At 37.0% G+C, this 14,124-nt stretch overlaps 1 protein-coding gene across 4 annotated transcripts in view; it reads right to left on the bottom strand.

The window, feature by feature from the left end:
• Positions 1–14,124, bottom strand: part of MEF2C (myocyte enhancer factor 2C) — a 195,427-nt gene that overhangs the window by 20,745 nt on the left and 160,558 nt on the right. For all 4 annotated transcript variants that reach the window (XM_011944249.1, XM_011944246.1, XM_011944248.1 and 1 more), the window contains one exon: positions 156–328. In XM_011944249.1, coding sequence (XP_011799639.1) covers positions 156–328 — 173 coding nt within the window. The remainder of the gene's footprint in view (positions 1–155; positions 329–14,124) is intronic.

A 14,124-nucleotide genomic window follows, 5' to 3' on the forward strand; every position in this document is an offset into this window, starting at 1 on the left:
AATAATAGCTAAATACAAGCAATGCTCTGTCAATGGCACTGATGTGTTCATTTTCTGGGAGAATGTAAGTAATCCATCAAGTTAGACAAACATAAAAACAGCAAAACATATACAAAACATTATCAACATTTATTTAAAATGTAGTTTTGTATTACCACTGATGGCATCGTATTCTTGCTGCCTGGTGGAATAAGAACTCGGAGATCTGGTTTACGGTTATTCATTCCTAAATTCATTGGGGGAGGAGATTTTGCTTGCATATTCTTGTTCAAGTTACCAGGTGAGACCAGCAGACCTGGTGAGTTTCGGGGATTGCCATACCCGTTCCCTGTTAAGAAAAAACAATAAAGCACTCAGGAAGAAATCTAGGTCAAATATGTTTCCCAAGAATACACAACATGAGAAGAAAAGCAAAAGCTTAATGGTAAGACACACACTGCAAAACCATAGGATGACTGATTTGACCTCCATGGGACAAGTAACCCATTTAATTATTCAATAGTCTTCTGAAGGAAGATTAGAAACTTTCTATGAGAAGACAGCCAATATACATCAACTTGCTCAGAAATCAGCATATACTTTTTTCCTATCAAAAATATTCAGGAAGAAAGTCAGACAGTAGTTCAGGGTCTAAGAAAAGCACAGAACTGGTCTTGCACTTTAATTGACTAGCTTGGCGGAGGCCTGGCTGGCGTGACTCACTCTTTCAGTTCACTGGTTTGGGTTTTATTTTGTGTGTCTGTGTGTCCTTAAATGAAGAAAGGGCATACCAGCAAGACTGTAATTTCTAGGACATGCAGGAGGAGGGGAAGCTGCTTACACATTTTGCTGTTCAGTTCCGCTTTTCTCTGAGTGAATTCTCTCTATGGTTTCTCTTCCATCTACTTTGCCCTCCTCACTAAGTTCAGTGTATAACCCTTGCTTTCCTGCTCACACAGAACTTCAGAAAGCAAACTCCTTCCCTGGAGCTGAAATGAAGTGATGATGCCCCTGCTAAAGTGCTGATTCACCAAGGCACAGGAATAGCCATTGAATGGGAAGACTGAAAGGGTTTTCTTAGGTCTCTGATGTTCAGCACCCTACTAACAGAAAAGTGGATATGCCAAGGTCTCCGTTTTTCATATTTCAAAATATGACCAAGAGAGGTAGGGATGAGTTGATTACAAATGCCAGCAGAGCTGGCATGACAGCGGACTCAGAAAGACATCTGCTGACTTCCTCCACTGCCTCCGAAGGGAGAATAAGAGAAATCAGCTACCTGATTCAACAATCCTTGCTAGCTTGTTGTGATGAAGCGGTAGGAAAGGGCTGAGGTAGGAGTTTATAGAGCCTGGTAAGGGGTACTGAGAGGAACCTGTTTAGAAGGGGACCCATGAAAAGAGAGGGATGTCAGAGACTCTGGAGGGATGCAGGTGTTGGCTTGTGGAGATCTTGAATTCCAGGATAAAAGGCCTTGGGTTTATACGGTGGAAATGAAAGTTTCAGAGTAGAGGTATGACACAGACCTCTAAGTGGTCAGAAAGATCTACTGGCATTGGTATACTCAGGAATTAGTAAGACTTGCTAGTGTGGACCAGTCTGGAGACTAGCTTGATGGCCTGAGATAGAGGCCATGAGGAACTGGGAAGGCAGGGCAAAGGTATATTTGAGGAGATATTTATGGGAACATCTTTAGAAGCAAAATATATTTGAGGCACACGGCATAAAGCACATTTGTTCTTCATATTCCCTTCATTTACCTGTCTCATTTTATGCATGAATAAACAGGCTGAATATATAACAAATAACTACAAGATTAAGTCTGTCAATTGGATTATGAATAAAATTATCCTAGCTCCTGGGGTAAAAAAAAATAAAAAATAAAAAATAAAACAAACTGGACACCCCCAAAACATGTGTTGAGCACACAGGAGTCATTGAAGAAATGTTGGTTGAATCTGAATATAAATTCCCTTCTATAAGAAAACTTCTGGAAAATTAGCCAAATTCTCTAAAGCTGATAAATATGACAAACGCCAAAATTTCCTTTACAGTAAATTTGAACAGTATTCCGTGGCAAAAGCTGTTACAGGAAACAATGCATTTACCTTCTCTCACTAGAAGAAAAAAACAAACAAAAGAGAGTATGTTCACTTTAAAAAAATGCTTGACAAAATGGAGTGCTTAGAGGAGTTTCATATTTAATGTGTCATCCTGAATCATTATTGTGAATATGGTATGAACTTAGTTTGAATTAATAGATTCTACGGGATAAAAAGAGAATGAGAACATCAAGGTCCATTCTGCTCTATACTTTGCTGTCAGTTGAAGGTCAGATGGACGCACTGAAGACATATGTCACTTATCTATTAAGTCTGTGTGAGATCTGGTTTATATAAACAATCAAATGGAAAATTAGCTGGGTAATTTCAAAAGAAGGGGGAAAAAAAGATCAGTTAAGCAGTGCAATGAAGCTTGAATAGATCAGAAGAAACTAAAACCCCAGCTCGGTAGATGCCGATACTGGTTTGCATGGAGGAGTTATTTTGCTAAAAGGAAGTAAAACTGCTTCGTGAAATGTGTTGTCCTGTGATATGACAAGCACTGGGCCAGTGTGCGAAAATGGAAATGCCTCACGGAGGCCTTGAGAAAAGTTTTTTTTTTTTTTTTTGCATTTTCTACAGTAAACTCTCTGAGAAATTTCAACAAAGCCTATGTCTTTTTGCCCACATTTTAAACAGTTATTCAGGGCAGCAGTAGGGGGAAAAAAGTAAACATACATTATAGTTTTTCATTCAATAAATACCTCAAAACTAAAAAAAATGATTTAAAAAGCCTTCTACTTTTCTCTTGGAATATTTCCTGTTATTTGGAAATTATGCCATTTTAGAAGATTAGTCACATATTTTAAGGTGTTTACATACTGAAATGTAAAATATTTTGAACCATGATGACACTTTTAAATTCATATTTTTGGAGCATTGAGTTATTTTTAAGAACAAATAAATTCTGCTTTTTGCTAGTGAATTTCTGCTGTTTCTAGCATATTGTGCCAGCTAGCATTTTGGAGCCGTATAATAACCATTTCTGTTTCCAGCCACCAAATTGTTATTCTTTGGGCATAATATAGATTCAGGAATGCAAGACTGTGGATCCTAAACCAGTGATATAGAAACCTATCATTTGAAAAATCAATGATGAATACATGCGTGTGGTTTACTGCTAAGAAGAGCCTGCATTTAAACCGGCTGGGAAACCGCAGCCTCCTCCTCACTCAGAACGCTGCGGCCTGTGTTGAGCCTGTTGTCCCACCTTAAGATAAATTCACCAAAGAGAATGGTCGCATTTAAATTCAGGGGTCCAGGAGGTGGGAAACACCGCCTCTCAACAACCTTCTAATATACAGATTCAACCTTTTTTCATGCTATGTTTTAAAATTACCCTCTGCCTGGACAATTATCAATTTAGACGTGACTGTATGCAGATGTCACATTCCTCTGACCACTTAAAGGCACAAAAATTATAAAGCAGGAGTGAATGGATTTCCTGATTATAGATTATAAGAAAATGAAGTACAGACCAACTTTAGAGTCAGTTTGTTTTATAGTTTCATTTGATTAAAAATATTGTTTCACATAAAAATAACAAATTTAAGCATATATGAGTTAACTTACATAAAGGATTGTAGAATCTACCTCTTCTGGTACAAGTTTGTATATACTCATATTAAAATTAGTGTCAATACATAGAACTTGAATGTGGTGTTAGGAGAAAAAACATTTTTCTCCCCAGTTAACTAGCAAACACTTGCTGCATTTTTTTTTTTATTGACTCCTATTTTAAGAAGTAGTAAATTCAAAGAACATATTCCTGGCTTAAGATATTATGAGGAAGGCATTTTGCCTTGTCTCACAGAGCTCACTTGAACATGTAGCTCTCTTTGAGCCCAAAGTTCTGAAACTTTCTTTTATTTGGATGTTTAGGCATTTTGAGTTTTCTTCACTTGTTCCTTTTTCTTTTCTAGGACTTTCAATTATGAATACAAGCATATAAGACTAATAAGCACAAACAGAACTAGTCACTATGGACCATGGCTAATTCTGTCATTGGAATACCCATTTTTTAATTTACCAAACTGTCATCTTCCATCATCTTCCCTTCCTTCTTCCATCTCCATATCCAATGAGATACCAAATCTTGTTCATTTTTCTTCAGAAATGCCTGTCTCTACTTCCACTGCCACCATCTTAGCTTTGGCTTTCATCACCATTTGAATAAATATTTCAGCAACTCTCCATCTGGGCCTCTGGTCTCTAGTTGAGGGGTTCTTCACCAGGCCTTAAGAGGAGTTTCAGGCCTTCAGAGGAGTTCCTTAAAGCTGTATTCAAACTTTTGTGCATTTGTGTGATGCTAACCAACTCATTCAAGGAAGTCTTTCTAAACTGCTACTTCCATCATGTTCCTTTTTATACATGAATGCTTAACACAGTTGAGTCAGTGCCCTGCCTGGCTCTCAGAACTGTCTACAGTTGACACACTCTATCTATGAAATCTAATTTCCAATGGCCACAGCCTGCCTTATGGTCCTTGGAATATATGCAAATCTTTGCTCTAGCAGTTCAATAACTGGCAGTATTGGCTCTCCTGTTTAATTCAAATTTATCTTTTAAGGATCAGCTGAAGTTCCAACTCTTTCATGATGCTTTTCAGACAACTTCAGCCCACACTGAATTCACTCCACTCTGCTGCAATTAGAGGCAGTGATAATACACAGAGTACTAGTTCTTTATATGTTTCAGGTGCTTTGCAAATAGATATAAAGAATATGCTAGAAAAATTAAGAATTATTCAGGAAACGCACTAAAAGGTAAGTTATTGAGGGACAATGAGGTGAGAACTGAAAATGTAATGAGTGGTTAAATTCAAACGTCAAGGGTCTCTTCTCTTTATGCTACTTGAGAACATTTTACATTTTAGATAATGACTGCAAACTGATGACCAAGTACACTATTGAGACAAACTGCTTATCACCCATGTAACACGAAAGCCAGGAAATCATGTAAGTGCCCACCTACTAAATTTGTTTATAGAGGGTTAATTAAAGCTACTTTTCTACCTGTTGCACCTGTTAATCATTTCACAGCACATTACCTTAGCTAACTGCAAGTGGCAGACTCAAACAAGTCAGACATTTTCCCTAATGAAAATGAAAAGTTGAAGTCTCTGATATTTGCTTCCACACTGACGAGTACTTGCTGCCACAGGTTGTCTTTATATCAAGATAAATCTCAATATGAATTTACTCATACAGAACTTTTCACCAAAAGATGAGCTGCATGATATCCTAGGAAAAAGAATGGTGGCAGCGTGGCTATTAAGAGTGAACAGGAATTTATCAGATGGTTCAGAGAGATGCTTTGTGGACAGAAGGAATGCAGGACAGAGAGATCTTGGAGTTTAGAAGGAGGGGAATTCTCTGAAGATGAAACACTGGGTCTTGTGGAGCATACAGTTTTCCGAAGTTGAAAAAGAAGGCTTGGCTAACATGAACCTCTCAGATTATGTTAACTTCACACTGTAGGCTTTATACTAAATTTTTACCAAACTTTATACTCTAGAAAATGAGCACCTAAGATAGCTCCCAAGTTGTTAGCTTTGTTAAATTTGTGTTAGGAAAAGAACAATGATGGCAGTGGAGAGACAAAAGGGGGTTGGACTGCTGTAGAGAAGCTAGTTAGAATGACTTGCTCTAGAATACATGAGAAATGATGTCTGAATGAGGCAGCACAGAGGGAAAGATTTACAGGCAGCCAGAAGCTGGGGACAAGAAGAGATAAGGCAGAGAAATCTAGGTTCTACTCAAGATGTTTCTGTTAAGAGTTCCCTCAACCCTACGAGCCTTAGTTTTCTCAATAGAAGTACTTCCCTAGTGTGAGAGAAGCATAAAAGTAATCTGAATGAGAGGCTCTCAGGTACTCATCTGAGGCAGTCATTGACAATCTTACCATCCAATAATATTAGCAATCGCAAACACAGTGTATAGTATTATTTACCAATAACACAACATTAAGCATACACATTAACTGCTCAGAAGATTACCAGGCACTTGTAACTTCTATGTAAGTGTTAGTTATTGTAGATGGATGTAAAGCACTTTTAATCCTCACAAGAATAACCCTGTGGAATACTAATAGTATCCCTATGAAAAATGAGAAATGAGAAAATCAAAGAAAAGGGAGGTCCAGGAATTTGCTCAATGTCAAACAGCTATCAACTGGTGGAGCTATGATTTGAAGCCCAAGTAGTGTGTCCAGAGTCCATGCCCTGAAGTACAACACTACACTGCTCCTTCAGAACTGGTCATGCTGTGAGATAGTGAAAGCCTTTCTATGTCGAGTCCCATTTTCAAATTATGGGGATACAAATGAAGAGAGGACACGACTGATTTGTGAGACTAGGGACAGGACAGTCAAGGTTGTCCTAAGCCAGAGGTGATGTGCAAGTTTGAGGGACATGTTGTAACTTGGGCACAATAAATAGTAGTTCTGGTTCAGAAGACACTGAATTTGCATAAGGAGGCACAAAATGGTGATGTTTCAAACCACATTTCTGGTCTCTTTCTGGATAAATAAATATTTACAAGTAGGAAATACTGGGTTTAGCTAAACTGAACACCAGAGTAGCTGCTTTAACTTTCAGTGTGTTATTTTGAGTGGATGATTAAATATACTTTTAAAAGTAGATTTTGTAATATTTAAATCAATAATGTTCTTCCCTGTAATATACTCAAATGGTAATGATGTTTACCTAATTACAGTCACTTTAGGAGACCAGCTTCTAACAGAAACACCCAATGTTACAGTGAAATGTCTAGTATTTTTTAGTATCTGCGATTAGTTGTTATCTGGGAAATAACTTCTAATATATAAATGTACAAAAATAATTTAGTAACTTGTTAATAGTATCTGATTTTGAGGGATTTGAAGCAAATTGCCACAGGAAAACATTAAGCTGAACATATAGCTGGACCTCTGAAGTATCAATTTGCTGCTTTTATTTCAACAAAATGTTTTACTCACTTTTTTAAAAAAATTAAAGCTATTTTGAAAACAGTTACAGCATACTGGGTTGTTAGACAGGAAATGTCACATACATAATAATGCTCACTATCATCAATTAATTTTATATTTTAGTTTTAAGATTAAAAGTTAGTTTCCAATATTAGGATACTGTTTTATGCCTCAAATGAACATACATCTTTTTATTGAAAATCACTTTAAATTGTGTATCGTAAGCTTGCTCGTACAATCCCCTACTGTACTGGAAGTGACAGTTGAAAAAAAAATTAGTGGAAAAATATGATCTTCTAGACTTCAGACCTAGACTGAATGCCTGAAACCTTGTTACATGTGCTAGGAACTATAAGTTACTCAGCTGCTGTGTATCAACATCAGGTTTTTTTTTTTTTTTTTAGAAAAAAGATATTTTACATTGAATAGCTCTAAGACAAAAGACAACCACAAAATATTCAGGGGTCAGAAATCTGGGAATGATGAAAATTTCAATATGCTTCATGTAGAATGGGGGCAAATCAGAGTTCTGATTCTTATCTTGCTAAAGACTCCTGATTAGGGATTCTTACACACAAAATAAAGGCTCCACTTTTTCTGGGGTTTTCTTAGGGAAATTATATAATAATGCATAATGTTAGACTATGAAAAAACTCCTGTGAAACCTCAGTGCATTCTGTGGTATATTCTTAGAGAAATACCCCAAGACTACACCAAAGCCAGAACTATTCTTGGCCATACCAGTTCGGGGGCATCAGATGTTCTAAAAAGAGAGCTGTCTCTTCTCTTTGACCATGTCACCTGATGCTAGACCAAAGCTTCAGGAATTTCATATCTAGCCTATTTGTCCTTGATGTTTCTTGGGCTGTGTTTTGTTCAGCGATTGTGTGTGTGTGTGTGTGTGTGTGTGTGTGAGAGAGAGAGAGAGAGAGAGAGAAATTAACAGTCTGTCAATGAGACAATGAGCTTTTACCGTACAGCACATCCTATGTAAGCTCTGGATTATGAGGGAGAGGTAAAGAATTTTTATTTATTACTAAGTTGCTTTTCCAAAGATTCAGAGTCCATAAAGTAGGTTTGTGTTGGCAAACGACTTTCTCATTTGTCCTAACGGTAATGTGGATTTAGGCATCACCATCCGAGCTTTTGACAGATGAGGAAACTGAGGCTTAAGAAGTTTCCGTTACTTGACTGAGATCACCCTGTCAGCAAGGAAGAGAGCTTTGATTTGAATCCAAAATGCAGGTTGCTACCACTACATTACAAAAGCCAGATGTCTGAGATTTAGCATGCATCCTTGTATTTGCAAATAAGGAAGAAACTGACAATCTGATGTTTCCAGCATACATATATAAAAAACCCAAATATCATTCTCCTTTGAGTACTGATTTACTGAAGGGATAGTTTTTAATTGCACCATAAAAATGCTATTGAACCACACTATCTTTAAAAAATTCCATTTAACTATGAATGATAGATTTATGACTCATTTAATTGTTCACTTCTTGAGATTTTGGGGCTGTCTCTTTGCTAAAAATGAGGGGGTGTCTTCATTATTGACACAATCGCTCATTCTTTCAGTCACTTTTATAAACAAAAATATTGAGACAGTATAAATTAGAGAGAGCGTGACAGAAGAGAAAGAATAATTACTTGTGGTTTTAACATTTACACAACTGCTGCAAACGCATCAGAAGTTCATAATGTTCAAAGTGAAATGTGTTGCACTGAACTGTACTGCTCTCACATTCTGCTTCAGATTTATTAACACATCTGCTTTACTTCCACCCTTGAGGATAGGAGCCCTGCGCTGGACATCTCTGTGAAGCCTACTGGTGTGCTCCCTTCACCACACATTTCGTAAATACTACCGGAACTGCATTAAACTAAACACTATAACCAGATAGGCTAGAAAAATCAAGAATGTAGATGATTATAACCATAGCTCACATTTACTAATAAGCACTTACTCTGGGGCAGAAACTATGTTAGACGCCTTGCATCAATTATCTCATTTAATTTTTACATCAATCCTGAAAAAGAGGAGTTTAACAGACTTTTCAAGGGCAATAGTGCCATTCCTAAAATAATTTGTAAACACATACTTTCCTTGGTTGTTTTATTATTTTGAATATCTGCCTCTGGAATCTTTCCCCAAACTTCAAAAATTTTGCTCCATGGTTTTACAGTTTTCACTGATTTGCTTAATATTAGACCCAACTAAAGATTCAGTTTTCTTGATTGTTAGGTAAATTAAGGTTGTAATGTTTGAATATGTAAACTGGCCATATATTTAGTTTTCTCTTACTACTATATTATAATATTCTATACTACTGTCGCAGGGTTTTTTTCCCCCTTACACTTTAAATATAACATAATTGGTTCCTTATCATTAACTGGAGATGGTGGGTGGACTCTAGGGTCAAGAAATTATAAAAAGAAGGCATAATGTCTAGCAAAATGGATAAACTTAAATATTGAGTTAAAACAATTGAAATGGAGCAATAATAAACACAGTGAACACTTAGCCCTTTTGGAGGTATCGGTTGGCTATAAATTTAAACTGTTTATCCAAGGTTCTTGGTACAATACTTAAGTTTAACATAGCTAATGATCTTTCAAATATGATACTGTATCATGACTAAATACTCTTTGGATTGAAATTCGACTGAAACATACTATGTAAGTGTAACTGCAAAATTTAAGTGATTGGCAAAGGTTTGTCTAAAAACAGCAGATTATACTCTTGGCCGACAGCCTTGAAGCACCGAGTGAGAAAGTCCCTGGTAAGTAAAAAATTGATTTCCAAAAGTGGGGGTTTTTAACCACATCCCCCCTTCAGCATCTGCTGTCTACTGATGCACAATGTCACATCACTGATGATTATGAAAAAAGCTTTCCTTTCCATGTTATCTCCAAATAAAATCTTATCGTGATGCCAAAGATAGGGAAGAGGAACCTAATAGGTGTATAAAGAAAAAAGACTGCTTGGGAAAAAAGACAAATTTTGAATAAAACTAGTATTTCAGGGGGAAATATTAACAGCTTGAATTTAATATTAAAAACAACAAAGGTTTTATTATCCTTCACACTAATAGGTTAAATCAATGGGATATGAGTAAAGAAACCAATCTTCACAGTAGTTTACTGTATATATAGAAGGATAGAGGATAAAAAGAATACAATTTGTGAAGTTAGAAATCAGGATAAACAAAGGGCTCTAAAATGTGCTAAAACACTCTCTAGGAAGTTATAACCTAAAATTTTCTTTTTTCCTCTGGATATCAAACTTCTTAAGAATGAAGTCAAACCAAAGGGGTCGAAGGAGTATTTTACAACATCCTGACTTAACCTGTAACATTTTTCATTTGTCTTAGCTTTGACCTGCCTTTCCCACTTCAGCATCAGCCCCTAGAGAATGGTATCAAGGTACTGGTTTATCTATAATTTGTCAGGTTTTGTATATGGAAAGTTAACACTGATTTTCTTGGCAGTAACTGCATACCACATGCTGTAGCTATCTAATTTGAGGATTAGGTATTTTTTTCCTTTCATCTTGATAAACTTGGTTTGGGTTAAAAATATCATTGTTACTTAATTTCATAGATAATAATAATAAAGTTATGCTGTTAGATATTTACTTATGTTGTGGGTGAACTCCCAAGGTAAAACTGCAAATGAATTCAGAATTTTTAATTCAGAACAATTCAAACTAATGGAACAATACTTTCAAAACAGAACCCAACTATTAACCTAGATTTTTTTTCATTTGGTGCTTAATAATATTTTAAAAATAATATAAAAATTGTATTTTTATACTAACAGTTAGTTTTCTTATTTGAGGGTAACTAAGTACCTTTCTCCCTTTCTTGAATATTGCAATCTGAAGTTATGTTTTCCTGGGCAACAAAAATGCAAATTTGTTAAAGCCAATCTTTTAAACTAAAATTTTAGCCACTTCACTGACACTTTAAATCACTAAGTAAGAAATGCAGAGAAGTCTTTCTGGCTGATAAGAAAGTCAGCCAGGAAATTTTTGATAAGTATTCTTGAAAACAAATACTTGCAAAACAATGGTACTGGTACAGAAAAATTAAGCATTGTCTGACCTTTCCTCTTTCCACTTAGTTCTGTTTTGTAATATGCTAAGTTTTTTCTTTTTCAATGCTAGATGAATTACAAAAATATAAGCAAAATTTTATGATTATATTATTATCATAAAGCATTGCGTGTAAATGGATTGTAAAAATATTTGTTTCTTATCTCCAATCTGAGTAAGTACTAAGTTCAAAGGTGCTAAGTCATGATCTAAGGTCTTGCTAGATGGAGTCCTTCCAGAGTCTGGAAACCAGATCTCCTATTCACTGCTCAGTATTTATCCATGGCAGTACACTGCCACCATCAACTCTCCACGTATTTAGCTGACATAAATTAAGCATTCCAGAAGTGACAATGCTTGACAACCAAATGCATAAAATGGTAAACAATTAACAATCAAAATAAGGAAACAGCTGTTAGTTTCTTTTTATATAAAATTATATCTAATTTACAATAAATGCTAATTAAAAGTATTAACCAATATACATAAATCTCCTTTGCCTTCGTGTCAAATAGCTATGTAGATTGTAAAATTATCTTAAATGTTCAAAGGGATTCCTAAAGGTTTTTCTTTTCTTTTTTCTCTTTCTCTTTTTGGTCTCAACTACGAATCAATAAATCCTTGAGCACACTAGTCCTTTCTACTCAATAAAAGGCAATCATATTATCAAAGTGAAAACAAAGGACACTAACAGGATAGTGAATAATCCAACACAAGGCATTGCTGTGCTAATGGTCATTTCCATTAAATGTAATAACTACAAAACAACCGAACTTGATCTTACAATCATCAATAACCACTCAGATTAGCACATTAAAAGCTTTAATGTGGTCGGGCGCGGTGGCTCACACCTGTAATCTCAGCACTTTGGGAGGTTGAGGTGCGCAGATTGCCTGAGCTCAGGAGTTTGTGACCAGCCTTGACAACAGGGTGAAACCCCGTCTCTACTAAAATACAAAAAATTAGCTCGGCATGGCGGCATGCACCTGCATAGTCCCAGCTACTCAGGAGGCTGAGGCAGGAGAATTGCTTGAACCCGGGAGGCGGAAGTTGCAGTGAGCTGAGATCACACCACTGCACTCCAGTCTGGGTGACAGAGCAAGACGCCGTCTCAAAAAAAAAAAAAAAAAGAAAGAAAAAAGTTTTATTGGTTTTAATGTACAGAGTTATGACAATACGTTATTTTAAAAGCAGTGACTTTTCATTTAGGTTGTTGAAAGAATTAAGTAGTAGATGAATAACCATCAACTGAAACCTTAGAAAAGTCACTGTTACTAACTAAAGTATTATGATGACTTGCTGTGTATTTCTCTTATACTAAGCGTACAACCCTATCCCGCTACTTCTTTATTACCTTTTGCCTTCATCTTTGAAAGTATTTCAAGTTAAGTGATGATAAGAAGTTCATTGTTTTAAGAGGTGATTTGTGATGGTCTGAGATAGCAACCCACATTTCATTTACTGCTATCTGTCAGCTCTTTAGGTTTTCCATTAAGAATATTAGAGGAGTTAGTGAAACTTTGCTTTACTGGCCCAGGGTACTCAGCCATTTAATCAAATAGTTAATTAAGCATTCGTATACTGTTTCAGAAAAATACATTATTTTTGTGAGTTACAGATCAAAGGTATATCTTTTTGTATTGAAAATTACATAATTTCTTTGAAATGTTCCTTCTGGTTTACATCAACACTATTAAAACTTTATGGCTAGAAGATCCATTTTTCCCTTACTCAGCTGAAAAACATTTACTGAGTATCTGCTGTGTGCTAACGCTTATGTGTTAAACTGGGAATACAAACTGAATAAGAAACAGTTTGCCCCCACAGAGCTGAGTGCCCTAGAGAGATGTGCCCAGATGTTGCAGTCATAATGCAATGAGAAATGTCATGTTGGTACAGGCTGCTATGGAAGCACAGGAAAGAGGTGCATAACCTCTCTGTAAGAGTCAGGAAAGGCTTTTCTCAAATGGCTGAAGTGAATTCTGTGGGATGACAAAGAGTGCTCAGTAGCATGAAGCAGGAGAAGGAAAGGCGTGCTAGGATTGCATAGGTAAGAGCAAGTGGCCGTGACATTGCCAAGTGGCGGCACAGTGTAGCAATTAAGAGCACACACTCTGAGGCTGGGTGCAGAGGCTCATTCCTATAATCCTAGCACTTTGGGAAGCCAAGGAAAGAGGACTGCTTGAATCCAGGAGTTCAAGACCAGCCTGAAAATCATAGCAAGATCCCATCTCTATAAGGAAAAAAAATTAAAAAATTGTCAAGCATGGTGGTGCATGCCTGTGGTCCCAGCTACTCAGTAGGCTGAGGCGGAGGACTGCTTGAGACTGGGAGGTTGAGGCTGTAGTGAGCCCAGATCACACCACTGCACTCCAACCTGGATGACAGAGCAAGACACTGTATCAAAACACACACACATACACACACACACTATGGAACCTGACAGCCTGGATTCCTCCTTGGGCAATTACTTAATTTCCCTGTGCCTCAGTTTCCCAATCTGTAGAAAGGGCATAATGTGAACACTTACTTTAAGCGACTATTATGAAAATGACACTTTTTGCAGAGCGTACAGTAAGACCAGTTTAAATGTTTACTGTTAGTAGAGTTGGACGGCCGGGTTCTTGATGGCAGTGGCAGAAGGGAAGAAGGTTAAGGCTGGAGAGTAGGAATGGGCCCAGGGATAAGAGGTTCATGGTTAATTCTGAAAAAGAAGCCATAGCTGGATTTTTGGCATGTGAATGATGACCTATAGTTAGCTTAAGGTTTTAAGAAAGAACAGCCGGGCGCGGTGGCTCAAGCCTGTAATCCTAGCACTTGGGGAGGCCGAGACGGGCGGATCACGAGGTCAGGAGCTCGAGACCATCCTGGCTAACACAGTGAAACCCTGTCTCTACTAAAAAAATACAAAAAACTAGCCAGGCGAGGTGGCGGGCGCCTGTAGTCCCAGCTACTCGGGAGGCTGAGGCAGGAGAA

Source organism: Colobus angolensis, unplaced genomic scaffold (genome assembly GCF_000951035.1).
Source record: "Colobus angolensis palliatus isolate OR3802 unplaced genomic scaffold, Cang.pa_1.0 Scaffold23, whole genome shotgun sequence".
Taxonomy (NCBI): Eukaryota; Metazoa; Chordata; class Mammalia; order Primates; family Cercopithecidae; genus Colobus; species Colobus angolensis.